Genomic DNA, 15,056 nt, shown 5'->3' with positions numbered 1-15,056 from the left:
TTAAAAACTTGCCTAAAACAGCAATGTTTCAGTTTAATAGCTCTTATCCGAACATGCATTTGTGCACCCACAGAAACATTCTCTAAAATATGTCATTAATGGTGTGCACAAACAAAATTACAGGATGAGGATGGACTCTCTCCTCTACGGGGCTGAACAATTTCTCTGGCAACTTCCCTCTTGCCGGACTCAAAGGAAGGCAGAGGTGTGTAGTCCTGAAAGGACTGTCTCAGCACCTCACAAAACTGAACCTTAGTTGACCGACTAACAAGGTTTCCAATATGTCTTACTAACAGGCTGCAAAGCTCCCTCTGAGTGTGAGAAAATCCTAAAAATAACATGTCCGGCAGAGAAGAACTCAGAATCCTCTGAAAGCAGCAAGGGAGGAGCGGCCAAGCAGGGGACTACTGACCTAGCAGCAACGTAGAGGGTCCTGTTCATGACCATGACCAGCTGGATGTCCAGCCGGTGCCTCTGTGTGGTGTTCCGCCCTGGTTTGTGACCCACAAACACCGGATACTGTCTTGTATCTGCAGGAAGGGAAAAAAAAAACAGGGTCAAAAGAGAATCACAAGCTGAAACTGTGCTAACACAGAGCACTATGGGGCCCAGCTATGGCCAAAACCTGTGGTTTCTGTTCTGCCCCGGCACCACAGCCTGGGGTTTGGAAGGCATGAGCACAGAGGGCTGGAGAGTTCTTCAAGGTTACACTCTTTGCAGCTGTAGAGAAAGTCATCACCTTTGTAGAAGACAAAAATTGTGAGGTTTTTTAGAGCATAAAGCTCTTCTGGAGCTCTTGGCACATAGGTACACGGCACTTTCTCACAGTTTTTCTTTCACTGCTTGCAGAGCTTAAATGCTCGCTCCTGGCTGCTAAAGTGTGTCTAGCAGGACAAAGCTGTTTCACAGTGGCCCATCAATCACCACAATGACTGGACTGGTAATGGTTAAAGCAAAAGACTTGGCTCTTCTTGGTTCAAACTGCCAGCTCCCTCAGTTTTCTACAGGATTGGACTGCCATCGTAGAACAGCTGTGGGGATTTCTGAGAAACTTTATAAAATGAAAGTCACTGCATATTATTTTGGCAACCAGTCTGATACTCCAATTCTTCTGGCAACTGGACAACGATACTGACTGGAAGCCCTGTACTGAGCTTATGCTATCAACAAGTCAGCTTTCCCCCCCACTCTATCAGTCAGTAAGTGCATTTATTCACTCTATTCCCACGATTTTTTTGGTGAGACCTCAGCATACACGGGGTGTGCTGCTGCTCCCCAGATCATCTGTCTGTACAACCTATAACAACAGTGAACAATTCTGACCACCTTGCTGTTAGACTTCATATGTATACAAGATCATGACATCTAGATGCAGAAACTAGGGAGCTAGTTAAGTAAACAAAATGACAGTTAGAAAACAGGAGGAGGATAAACCTCTGATGAGCATCATCATCAATGCAGAACTGCTGCATGTGCGCGTTATACAGAGCTAACTAGCATTTAGCTATGCCTGAGCCTTTTCCCCATCAATATGCTTTCCCAGAAACCTGGAGCTGTTTGAGGGAGCCTTTTTCTTCAGAAACTCAGCTACTGCTGTAGTGTTTTCAGCTGTTGTCCTCTAAAAGTATTTTACCTGTTAAGCTTGGTCAAAGTCTTGATTCACACCATGGCTTCAACTTTATTCATTGCAACTGTAACAAAATACTGTTGATTTGAAGTCCCCTGATCAGTATTAAGCAAATGAAGTCCTCTGGCCTCTCATACTTACAGTTGCCATGCGAAATACTGATTGGCTCAGAATCTTCTGGGAAACCAGCCCCAGCAAAGTGTAGCAGTGTGAAATATAGCAGCAAGGCTTCTGACCTCATAGTAGTTCAGCTGGGAGGCTTCACTTCTGCACTTCACCCTGTGGAAGACAAACAAAGGCTTAAGTGCCTTCTGTCGATTCGGTTTTAACCAATGCATACAGAAAGCTAAAAAGAGCCAATGGGAAGTAGAGGGAGCTTTCCTTCTCCTCAAGCCTCTCACTGTACCTGAGGAGGTATGTCGTGTTTCTAAGCAGAAACTGCCCTACCAGGCCAGTCTTCCTTTAGCCCATGCCCCAGCAGTGCCACATCTCGCTTGAGGATAGACTTAACTATCTGTGAGTTACGAAGAATTTTCTGCCTCAGCTGCTTATATGCAATAAAGAAACTTCATCTCCTGCACTGATCGACAGCTGACAAGACTTTTTTTGGAAATATTTTGTTTTCCCCCTCTTTGGTTTACATGATTAGATGACGACATGATGACACACACCATAAATAAAAAAAACACACTACATTATTCTGGTTAAAAAGAGATTAAGGGTTATACTACAGGACTGATTCATACCCTGCAGAGTTGTGAATCAAGTGAAGAAACACTGAGAGAGCTTGATGGAACATGCAGAACATGTCATTGGGCTTTACCATAAAAATATGTATCCATAAATTTAAGTGCCATAAAACCAACACTCCAACTTGCGATAAAATAAGAGAGAACAGAACTGTCTAAACCCAGCGTTTTTTCCCTATGTTCCACTGGCGCATTCACTCATTCACATTTCATGTACAAAAATATCCCTAAATCTTGAAGATAAAAGGAACCACAGGGGCCTTTGTATACAGTGAAAGAAAACAGCACATAATACAGTAAATAGCTCATAATTCCGAGGCAAATTTCATACAGACGTTGATCTGCAGGGGAAATCAGTGTAAAAGTGGGGTTTTCTTTTCATCCCTTCCAGAGTTTCAAACCTTTGATGCCGCCTGCCAAAGATTCCTTTTGAACAAAGCTATTTTACAGGAGTCTGTCAGTCATTCAAGATTTACGGGCAGAAAGTCAAACTTCATAACCTACATAGTCTTTGAAACTTAATTTGGCAAACAAAGTGCTAACTTGCCCTTCCTTCTGCAACACCATTTAATATTAGATACCTATGTCTCCTTTCTCGATGCCAAAAAAAGCATTAACAAGTCTTGAGTGTTGCATTTTCATTTGTAATTTCACAGACACAACTGATTCCTCATCTTTTACCCAATTGAAAAATGTCACAATAATTAATTTGCCTTATCAGATATTTGCTTTCAAATAAAATTTTAGTTCCTATAACTGGATTGGAATAGGGACTCTGTTGCAGGGCGATACAGTCCATAAGGACTAATGATTTATTATACTCCATGTTTGCCTATTATTATTCAAACACACAAATTGGAAACTTGGCTGATTCTCTATTTCTATTAACAAAATAACTGACAGACTGAGTTAGACTGCGACTAGAAAAAATAAAATTTAATGTAAGGCAATGACTGACACCTTTACCGAACAAAGTGTCAGACGGATGGCAAAGGATAAAAATAGCAAGAATAAATGCAACACAATGCAGACACTGTCTGTCTATTATACCTTATGTGAGAATGCATACTAGAAGATAGTACATACAAGCCCCAAGAGGAGCATTTCCATCTAGCACTGGTTAGACCGATAGCTGTGTATGATTACCGACAGAGCTACGTCTGCCTGCAGACACTTTCTTTACCTGTTTCCTCCATTTGTCTCTTTAATCACTTCTTACAATTTCTCTTGACTGTTAGCTCTCTGGGGCAGGAACTGTTTCTTTCTATTTGTTCCCATGCCCAGCGAAACATCATTTGGGGCCCTTAGGAATGCCCAAAGAAGAAATAAGCAGCAGAAGTAAATTTAATACTTGGAAACACAGTTTCCCTCAAAAGGTTTGAATTAAAAGTAAGATATACACATTAGAGGCGTTAATTCCTTTCTCTCTACACAATTTTTTGAAATGTAGTTTTGCTGCTTTAAAAATTTTGCCCCTGTAAGTACAATGCAAAGTGACAAAACAAAGTGCCTTATCTTAATACACAAATAGAATGAAATTCTTTCCTTCTTGAAATTGTTACAGTCCAATGCAGAAGTCTTTTCTGAAATGCACATGAGGAGCAACAGTTTAACGGGAAGAAACTTATCAAGCAATCCAATTCTTCCACTTAAACCTTATTCATCCACAGTATCAGTCTGCAGGCTGACAATTCAAACCACTTGGCTCACAGTGAGACTCTGGAGCATAAGAATAGCTGCTTTCTGTTACTCCCTATCAGCACATCATCCACTACCTAACAATGTGTGTAGGCTATGAGGAAAGCATTACAGTACTGCAGACATATCGCTGCCACTCCACTTTAGAGCTTGAAAAACTTTTCCCATGGGCGGTTCTGCACCATCATTCCCTATTTCTCATTCAGACACGCGTACCACTCTGCGTAAATACATACGGGTGACAGCTTCCAGGAAAATGAACAATGCCCAGCATGCTTACTTTGTCATTTTATGTACATGTTATTGGGCCAGATCTTTCTTCTTTTACCTGAAAAGAATTAACTGACAAATGAACTGACATATTGCCTTCTAACAAAGACTAGATTAGTAGGTTTTTAAGTATATGAAATTCTCTGTCATTCTTAAGGGTAGCTTCTGGGGAAGAAAAGAGGGAGAAGAGAGAAGAAAAGCATAATTCTGTGTTGCTCTAGTGCTAACATAGTTGTTCAAATTGATACAAAGTAAATGCAAAATGTCTACTTTGATCTGTCAATGATTCAAGTGGGCTACACATCTGTATCAATGCCTGTGACAATAAAGTAACATCGAGTAGGTCTCAAGTTGCATCCAAAGGCAGCTTTTTACTAGGAGGTAACTATTCAAACATAAAGTTACTTTTGCTGTTCTTACAATGGTGGAAAGAGTCCTACTGTTTCAGTGGAATTTCAGAAAAGTGCTGATTTGAGAAGGTCACACTTATTTTTAGTACAAATTTTCTTTTCGGCAAATACTCAGCTCCAGTTGGGCTCCTGGGAGTGATGCAAATGTTCTCACTTGCAACTGTGCTGAAACTATTTTCTAATCAAAAGTGCTTGCGAACGCAGTGTCTGATGAAGCATGAGTAGCTAGACAGTGATGCCGAGCGAGTACAGGCACTGTCTCCAAATAGAAGTTTTGCAAACATCAATGGAGAGATCTTCAGTCAATGTAGACCAATGCAGTTCAATCTGGCCTGCATTAAGCCATGCTGGCTGAGAGATAACTGTCTCTGAGAACTCCCTGTTCAAAACATGATTACTGCTCCTGTTGAAGGAAGCTAGTGGTGACAAGAAGAGTGAGTTTTGGTGATGTTCTTTTATTAGCAGACATGCTAATAAAATACAGCCCTGCAAATGTTTAAGAGCATGTTTTATAATCTATGTCTAATGCAATGACTTGTAGCCATTGAGTTGGTGGAGTAGATCAGATTTCTTTCAAGCTTCAAAAAAACCCCAACTAATCTGCTTCTTGCATACCTATGAGCAGTGCAAATATAACTTTATGCAGGATACTTTGGTGCCCTGGTTCTTCTTTCTGAAGTTGATGGTTTCAAATAGCTATATAAGATGACTTGTTCTGGTTACTTCTGTGTTCCCTCCTTTTTGTCATATTATGATTAAGTATAAATAAACTATATGGTCTCTTAACATAGACAGACACCAAAGTTTTGCCTTCCTAGATGGAGTACGTTTTTCTGTTTGTACAATGCAGCCCAAAGGTGAACCACCTCTAAGTAGGACATTTGGATACTACTGCAATGTAGTTGCTATTACTATTATATTTACTCACTCAAAGCTTATGTATACATATAAATACTCATATACATATTCCCCCCCCACACACATAGATGCTTGACATAGGGCCATTTAATTTTCTAAGAATCATGCTGCTGGCATGAAGCAGTTTCTGAAGCTATGAAAGTAACGATGATTCCAAATCAAGGAGAAAAGTCTGATTTTTCTGTGCCAAGTGCCCTCCGCTGTGGCTATCCATGGCTATCTGAGCCAACAAGAAGCCACCATGATGAGCTCTGCTTTTTGCTGTCTGATGTTTTTAGCATTTAGTGAACAACAGCCTGGATGGAAATGCGTATAGAATAGCTGCTTGGCTAAGGAAATGATTACATGGCTGCTGCCATAATACCCTAGTAACCAGGTTATTGTATCTACAGCTTTTAAGTTCCAGAAAGGTTATACAAATCACATGAAAAATCCTAAATGGAAGAGCTAACTTCCTGGTAAACTCCATAAAACTGTAAGGCCAGATTTGATCTTAAGAACAAATTCAACAGCAACAGCAATGACTGTGTAGACACATCTATAAATAACTATTGAAAGGGATGCTCTTCCATGTTAGAAAACCTCCCATCTTGTTGCTTTGGCCTCACGGTACATTCAGCTAACCCCAGCGTAACTCCAAGTAAAATCAAAGTATGTAACCATGTCAGAATTTTCCCATGGCACGGTAAGCCTGCTCAGTAATGGACAGATCTTGTTATATTCATTTATTACAAACTTTCTTTATACCACGATGGGTTGTGTTCATACACAACAGCTGCACTTTGATCCACAAATTATTAAGCTTAATGTGAGAATTACCAGACAAAATTCAATGGTCTGTGTTATGCATGAAGCAAGACCAGAAAACCTAATGGCCATAAAAACCCATAACTGTCTTAAACAAATTATTTTGTTTCTACAAACATGTAGAAATAACTTATTCTTCAAAAAGCCAGTAAGTCTAGTAAGAAGGAACAGCATTTAACCGAACAGTGAGGAAACTAAAAACTGAAGCCGGATTAATTGGAACTACTGCATAAGGAAAAATGCATGACCAGAAAAAGCAGCAGCCTCTGTGAACTGACCCTGGAAATACTCAGCAAATAGCCCTTCTCATCACAATCAGCATTTCTTACCCTGGGAAAAACACAAGGACCATAAAAAAGCAGGGAAGAAACTGATTTGAGTTGCATAACGGAGGTAACAAAAAGATTTGAGATTCTCCTGCGGTAAGAGTTTTAAAGGCATGCAAGTGAATCAGAAACCCAAATCCTACTTCAGTGTCTCATCGAAGGAGACTTACAGAGCAAAATCTATCTACCCATACATAAAAAAGCACGTATTGATCTACACAGCACATGCTTTGCCACGCTGAAGGCAGAGTGCAGAAACCAGTCGGCCGACCTGACTGCTGTTCCCTGCTATGGTACAGATTTGCCATGCGATGCTGGCAAGCTTCCTTCATCTCCTTTGGCTAAGACTTTGGAAATCTCTGAGTGGAAGACGCCTTTACTGCTATTTACCCCTTTAAATTCACAGTTCCCAGAAAGTGAAAGACAAGAGTTCTGTGCAAGTCAGAGAAAGGAATTAGGAATGATGCAACAACAACAAAAAGAGAAGAATACAACCTGCAGGCTGCAGCTTCCAGAAAACGAGGAAAGTTAGGCCAGCACAGCGGAGCTGTTCAGGAGAGCATCCTTTGTCTACGCCCGTTTGGGTGGCGGGGCTAGCTGCTGCTCAGCCACCACGCGCGGCTGCACCTGGCAGCAGAAGGGATCATGCAAAATGCCCAGGCTGAATGGTGCCAAGGGGATCAGGCAGATGTGAGTGAACAGAAGCTCAGCGGGTGCTTGGGGAGCTCAAGAGAGAGGAGACACAAGCGGCTATCAGCAAGACTCAGCATGGAGTGCCAGACGTTACAACTGAATTGGCACGTGGCAGGACAGTGCCTGGGATGGCCAGCTCTTTTGCTCATGTTGTCCTTTCTCTAACGATTGCTGCTTAGTCACCTGAATGGTGGTGCAGGTGGCCACAGACACTTAATGCCAGCTCTGTGCCCATCATCGCTACCAACCTCCAACTTCTTTTGGTGACCGATGGTGCAGCCATCATTCATCTTTCATCTCCTGTCCTGCTCCTGTTGTCTCTACAGCTGGCCATTCATTTCATGTGGCCAAAAAAGCACTCTAGCACTCCAGGTAGCTGGTCCTTATGCCAGAGAGGCTGGTGCATGAATGCATTGGGGTAATCACCTGTACTACTTCAAATCATGCAGTAACAAGGGGTTGCTCCTGAATGCTGGTGGGGGCAGGGAGGCAGTGCCCAAGGGAAGCCCCCACCTCTCTGGCATCCTTGCTGACCCTAAATTACATGTATGAACCTCTCATCTTTTGTGGGTATCAAGAAGTTCTCCCTGACCGTAAGAGGAATGCATGGATGCCCTCTGCTATACACGCTTTACTACCATTTTAATTGGATTCAGTACTGCTTACTCATTGCCCAGCTGCTGTGGGCTGCACGCCAGACGTGACGATTAGGCCCAAGGGAAAGACACCAATGAGAGCGGTTTTGCCTCATATAGTAAGCAACAGCATCTACCTTCATTAAAAAGAATAATAGAAACTTCATTACTAGTTTGATGAAACACAGATACATGGACCATGCAGATCTTCCCACTAAGACTTGCAAAAACGCATGTCTAAAATAAAATTTCAGCCAAAATACAAAGTACTTTTTAAGCAAGTTTCAGGGGCACTTGCTTATTTTGTTCAGGTTTGTGCAAACGTTGAGTCCTTACCAACTTTCCTCTCTCCTCGTCTGCAACTTTACAAGGCCATACATCATGCAGAATAATGTCAGCTGTGATATGTAACATCACTACCGCCTGCTTCAGTAAGCGATAAGCTGAAAAGATCTGGACAACCCCCAGGCAGCACTGATGAGACTCGGCCTGCCGAACGGTAGTAGCAGGTGTCAAGTCAGTAGGCAAAACTCAGCATGCTTAATGCTGGCAACCTGTCTTGTCAAGATCAACATTACTGCTCGATCCAGCGCAGTGCAAAAAGAAAATATAAAGAACAAATGGATGCCTAAATAGGAGAAACCTTCTGCTGACCCGAGTGATACATTCCCGATGACTGCAGCGTTAATAGGATGCTGCTGTTCAGAGAGGGAACAGTCAGATGGAAGATGAACATCTCCCAGATGGAATTAGAAGCATCTCAGGCCTATCGATTTTGGTTGTAACCTTTACTGTAAACAGTCCACGGGGGCCTCATCAGCCACCTGTTCAGTGATATTTGCATTGAAATATAGAGCCAACGCAAATGAGAAAATGGCCACAGCTCCTTGCTAAAGCATCTGCTCTGTTCCATCCCTCTGTCTATGCATCACCAGCGGCAGCAAAGGTACAGGTTTTAGAGGAAGGGGTAACACAGTGGCACTAGCTCTCTCACATGGCACCAGAAACAATAAACGCTCCATTTGTCACGATGTTGATGGTGGCAGTAGTGGTATTATATCATGCAATATTTCACTTTCTAATAATTGCTCAGTTTTATACTGAAATCAGGCTTGCCAAAACTGGGAGGAAAGCCATCTGTGCCTGGAGGATGACTGCCAGAAACATTTGCAATTTTATTTTGGGGTTATAAACCTGCAGAATGGAACAAAGGCAATGCCTAAATAACCCCTTTCACTCACCACCCCCAACCACACAGGGCAACAGACCTAACTCTGGAACAGCTTGGTTGGTCATTACAAAGATGTCTTTATTATTTTTAAAAGCCTCACTCATTTAAGAGATAAAAATAGCTCTATTGATTATTTGTGGGACTTCAGCAAATGTCTGTCAAGATTTTGAATTGATTTAAGAGCTAAATGTAGCAATCAGTGCCTTTTGACAGGAGAGAACGCCATCTCTAATATATACGTTGCTGTTTCATCTCAGCAGGCTTAATAGAAAACAGATACACTACCAGCAACACCATCACTCTCCCCAACCCTCACTTTGCCTGGGAAATATCAGTGCCAGTCAACTGACCTTCCATTCTCTCATCTGATGGATGGAATAAAAATTATGTAGCTGCAGGTGACCCAAAGCTGTAACAGGAGAGAAATGTGGCTTCCCTTTGTTTTCCTCTCCTTTTAGATAACAAAGGTGAAACACGAAGCCTGATAGGTTTTCACAACAATATTGACAATTGTCACTGATTAAAAGTTTGACACAGCCCTGCAGACATTGTCTCAGCTGCCACATGCCTGCTTTAAACATAACATTAGGATCAGGCAGTAATCCTAAAACAATCCCTATAGCTCAGCCAACTCTTCAGGTCAGATTCCCTCAGATACTTAGCATTTGCTTCCTTTCACTGCTGGTACATACTTAAAGGGATTGCAGCCCTTCCTCACCCTCTAACCAGGAAGAAAAACTTAATTTCCAGTCCTCTTACATCTGCATAATAGATCAGATTGATATACAAGGGCATAGGTTAACTTTGAAGAAAAAGTCAGGATCCCATAGAACATATCACTGTGTTTAAAGCTCAATGTAATCACAAACAATACAAACAATTCTCCTTTGCTTTTTGTTAAATGCAAGAAACATTCACGTATTTAATGTATGAACCCCGTCTGTATTCTTCAGGAAACTTGTCCCATTTATCTGAAATGAAAGTGTCCTTTTTTTAGGGTGATGAAACAGTAAAGAAATGCAAATCCTCACATTTAAGTCAGCCGTTAAGTAACTAGAGCACACTGCTTAGCTTTCGTGCAATTTGGCCAGTTCTGGCCCTAAATCCATTTATGCAAAAATTGACTCATTAACCTGGCTTCATTTACGTTGAGCGAAGCAGCAAGTTTTGTCAGAGAATTTTTTCAAAAGGCACCAATCAACTTTGGCATGAAGTGCTTTGATACAACATCAAACTATGCCCCTACCCTCAAAATATGAACGAAATCTACTGTAACACTGCAGATGCCAACAACAGACATTACCATTTACATAGTAATTACTCCAGCTGTGGACACCATATTACCCAAAAGTGGTTTACCCCAACAGCCACCTCTGGAGAGCCCACCGCTTGTTCCACACTTCAATAGTCTAGTCATGGCAGCAGGAAAATTCAGGCCAAACCTCAGCATTGTATTCTGAGGAAGGCTGCTTAGCACAAGGATGTGCAGACACATTGTGGTCAGGCAAGCTGACTCCTACAGGCAGAAAAAAGGATAAGGCTTTTCCCTCTGGAAATCAGGCAAACTCATCAGGGTAAGTTATGTTTGTCCCTGACAGATAAAAAATGCAGTTAAGCAAAGAGTTGTCAATATGTATTTATAATTTTAGCCCCTGATTTGTTTATGAAATCAGTTTTCTCAGGTTTCTCTGCACCTTGCAGAAGAGCATGAAATAGATTACTGCAAAAATGAAAAATGTCCACAAAGCAAATGTAATCCCTGAGGGAAATTTTAAAAATGCCTGTGGATAAGCATGAGCAGGTAAGGGGAAAAAACCAGAAGACTCCGAGTGCTAAGAAAACAATCAAATTAACTGGGAACATTGTCTCTCAGCACTACCTCTGACATGTCTCTCCCTCAGACACCCATCCATTCACATGTGCCCATACACTCATAGAGATTCACCCAAATTTAAAAGGCTCAGATATCACTGGAAATGTTTTTTATTAAAACTGTAGAGAAATTTCATAGATCTCTCTCTTTCATGATTACTCTTTTTTGCCCAATGTTTTTTGCTGGTATTTTTTGAAACCTTAAAGGAGTAGAATAAATCTGACTCTGAGACAGAAAATCTATATAGTTTGCCTTTCCTCTGAGATGAGCATGATGCTTGCAATAATCCAGCTCCTGCAGTTTGCTAGTAATTGCTAGCTGCAAGTGGCAGACTCTGAGCTTTGCTCTGCCTAGATTTATGCCCAACAAATTCCCAAATTTTACATCATATATAATCCAAACTAGATAATAGAAGAAAGTACCCTATCCTCAAGAATGCCTTTTGAGTAAAGGGATCACCTCAATATGCCAACATGACACATTTTTCACTCTTCATTCCACCACTTCAGGGTTATGAAGAAAACAGAAGGCAAAGCAAGAAGCCAACAGATACAGAAGAAAAATCCTATTTCCAGGATACTGCTGAGACAAATGATTTTGTCTGTTAACCTGGACATAAGGTTAATTACTGTAATTCAATTCATTTTAAGGGAAAGTGCTATATGCAGATATCATCAATTAACCTCTGAATATAAAAATCACAATTCCTGTAATTAATAGAACAGTGCAAGATAACTCTAATTACTGGGGGTCTGTTATTGAGAGGAAACACGAACTATCTGATGTGATTTCAAGGGCAAACTTAAAATTGAGGTGGTGGGTCAGAAAAAGTAAAAAAAAAGATTACAGTTAGACAGAGATGAGCCCCTGCACCACATAAATACACTACTCTCTTCTCCTGACACATATTCACCCACATACTGAAGAATACAAGCATCCTTACACATTTGTTCACACCTGCTTCTTAGCACAGCATGAGGGAATTAGAGCAGCATAGAAACGGAAGTCAAAGCAGCATTGACAAATGCCTGTAGTACAAGTTACAAAAGCAATAGCTCTGTTATTATGTGCTTTACTTCTTTGGAAAAGCTGTGGAGAAAAAGGTTCAGTGTAGCAAGAGAGAACAAGCCCACTGAGTATGACTGCCTGAATGGGGCATGATGGATGAGCTTCCTTGCGGATAGGAAAAGCCTCTAATCCGTTCTCCGGCTCATTGGTAGAGCAAGGCAAAGTCGTTCTCTTCTTCTGCAAGAAATATCCTCTGCCTTTTCGATACTACGTGCAGGCTTTTTGCAAAGGACAATCCAGACTGTCACCCAGATGAGACAGCAGCCTGTTTCCAGGTCTTGTGCTAGGGCAGGCTCAGCTATGCAGCTCAAAACCCTGCAGCCAGACAAAGACTTTTCTATATTGTGCGCGCTTTCTACGGCTATTTTAGGAATGATTGGCTGCATTCAGGTTCCAACTGCAAATGAGATACACGGGAAAAGAAGTCATTTTCACGGCACCAGCACACAGCTAATGACCGATGCTGAAAATGTCATTACTAATATTCTAACTAATTTTGTGGAGTTGGAAAAAACTGACGCTGTGTGCAACAGACAGAACACAGGCATCATCCCAGCAACGAAATAACATCCACCAGCACCAGGATGGGAAGACTCTTGCTCTGGGATTCACTGAAGAAAGTTTGGCTCTAACCAAAATACTAAGGCTTTCTCAGACAACCAAAGATCTATTCCCAAACCTCCTCCTCTTCTCCCTCACCCTCTGCAACTTAATTCCTTAAAGGTGAGGGATGCAGGAAAAGCAATGGTTAATTAGCTGAGTGCATCTATGTGAATTCAGCAAGATTGCTTGATGAGTCGGCACACACAGTTATGGGTTTTTAAGAAGTCTGCCAGGTATTTTTGAACCCAAATGAATCCTTCCTAGCTTGCCTGACAGAACAGAAATTCCTGTGCAGGAACAGGGAAGAAGACAGCATAGCTGGCAAACTGCTGCTGTTATTTCTTACTCTGCAGTTCTGCTGCTTATGTGATTTATATCAAATGCTGCAGAGAGAGTTTCCTCTAACTTTGGGTTGGCCTCAGTAATGTGGACATTCAGCTGATCAGCTGCCAAGAGCTGATCTACAGCCAAGACCCAAATTCCTGCCAGCAGATAGAAGAGAAAAAAAGCACAAAAGACATTAAACCAGAAAATCAAATCACTTCTTAATGAGACTGAAGGCTGTATGCACAGGCCGTGCTGAACTCACTAGAAAAGCTTGAAGAGATCCAGGTTGGCATCAAGGTGTGACGTTCTCAACTGGACTCCAATCCAGCAACCCCATGTCAAGCTTTGCCTACATGTATGAATGATATCTCACAGATTATGCTTCCTCGCAACACAGAGCAGTGACTCTCCAGCTTGCAGCACAGTCACACGGTCAGCAGTTACAACTAAAGGGCATCGGCTTGTTTTTATTTATGCCAGTGGAAATGCTGACACTGACATCTGCTAGACTGTGGAGTACTGATTCCCACTGGACTTCAGAAAGACCTGTAGTTGCTCTACAGCTCATACCATCTGCATCAGCTCAGGGGTGATGTTGCTTTACCTACTTATAAACCTTCCACTTATAAAGAACTGTATATATTTAATATTTTCATTCTCATAAAAGTGCACATCCTTAGATAAAGACTCAGTTAAATTCTGCTAACTTTTTATGGCTTTTGGGCAAAGTCTCCCATGTAATGTGAGGAAATGGAAATACCACATCCAAATTTCCTGTGAAATTTGAGGTTATACTTAGTCTTTTAAAAAAAGAAATTCTTCTTTTGGATTGAATTCTTGCCTTCTTAGAGTAAGCAAATTAGATGCTCTTGGTCATATTCCACGCTGTATTTCTTCTTGTTAAGATTTGCCTGTGACCAATTCAAAACAGAATCTCATGGGTATCATTCTTCTGTGGTAAACACCATTACATCAGCTTTAAGTAAGAGACTATTCTTTGCACACACATGCCCCTATATTCAACCTGTGCTTGTGCAAATGTCAATTTTGCATATGACTATATACATTGATAATTTCTGGTATCCTGAACAACAGGACCAATACTGCCTACAAAACGGTCTGTGATGGCTCAGTGAAAAACCTTTCTGGAAGAAGACCTCTCTCAATGACTTGCAGCAACAAAGATATCTGAAGGACATCCCTTCAAGCATTTCCCCTCTTCTGATGGAAAAATGTAACTTTGAAAGAAAGCACTTAACCTACAAAATCCTTTCTGGAAGCTCTGAGGGACCCTGTTACCTGACATTTGCTTTACCTCAGGGTTGCCAGCAACAGCTTTTCCTAGACACCAGCCATAGAGGTACCTCAGTGGGACAAATAGCCCAGAGCTTCTTCACGCTCTCACAAAACTTCCAGAAAGGAGAAAGACCTTTATTTAGTTCACTTACCAGTAAGCTATGCTTACTGCATGTGGAGTCAGAAACATGTCCAGCCACAAAACAAATGGCAGTCTCGGAACATGCTGAAGAACAATTTTATGAAAAAAAACCCCACCTGACTATTGAGTAAAAAACAGGGAAAAAAAGGTGGAAATTCATTGATAATTTATGATTAACTCATTGAATACCGGTGCCTACCACAACTCTCCTCCTTAATTTAGAGCTAGAAACCAATTTTTCTCCCCTCAGCAAATTACCACACTTTTTTTCCCTGCTGTCCTAAAAGTATTGCCTACTGGATGCAGGACAAAACAACCTGCACAGGGTCTGCACGGAGGAGCATGCAGCCAGGAGGGGCAACATGAACCTATGACTAGCAAGA

At 41.4% G+C, this 15,056-nt stretch overlaps 1 protein-coding gene across 1 annotated transcript in view; it reads right to left on the bottom strand.

Annotated features, from left to right (window-relative positions):
* Positions 1–15,056, bottom strand: part of SEMA6A (semaphorin 6A) — a 115,681-nt gene that overhangs the window by 60,587 nt on the left and 40,038 nt on the right. Inside the window, exons 2-3 of the mRNA XM_019473595.1 lie at positions 1,769–1,906; positions 413–530 (exon numbers count right to left, since the gene is read on the bottom strand). Of these exons, the coding sequence (XP_019329140.1) occupies positions 413–530; positions 1,769–1,868 (218 nt within the window). The 5' untranslated portion in view covers positions 1,869–1,906. The remainder of the gene's footprint in view (positions 1–412; positions 531–1,768; positions 1,907–15,056) is intronic.

The sequence above is a fragment of the Aptenodytes forsteri genome, unplaced genomic scaffold (genome assembly GCF_000699145.1).
Source record: "Aptenodytes forsteri isolate BGI_AS27 unplaced genomic scaffold, ASM69914v1 Scaffold167, whole genome shotgun sequence".
Lineage (NCBI taxonomy): Eukaryota > Metazoa > Chordata > Aves > Sphenisciformes > Spheniscidae > Aptenodytes > Aptenodytes forsteri.
Note: the sequence above shows the minus strand (reverse complement) of the source record. Positions and strands in the feature narration are given on the sequence as shown.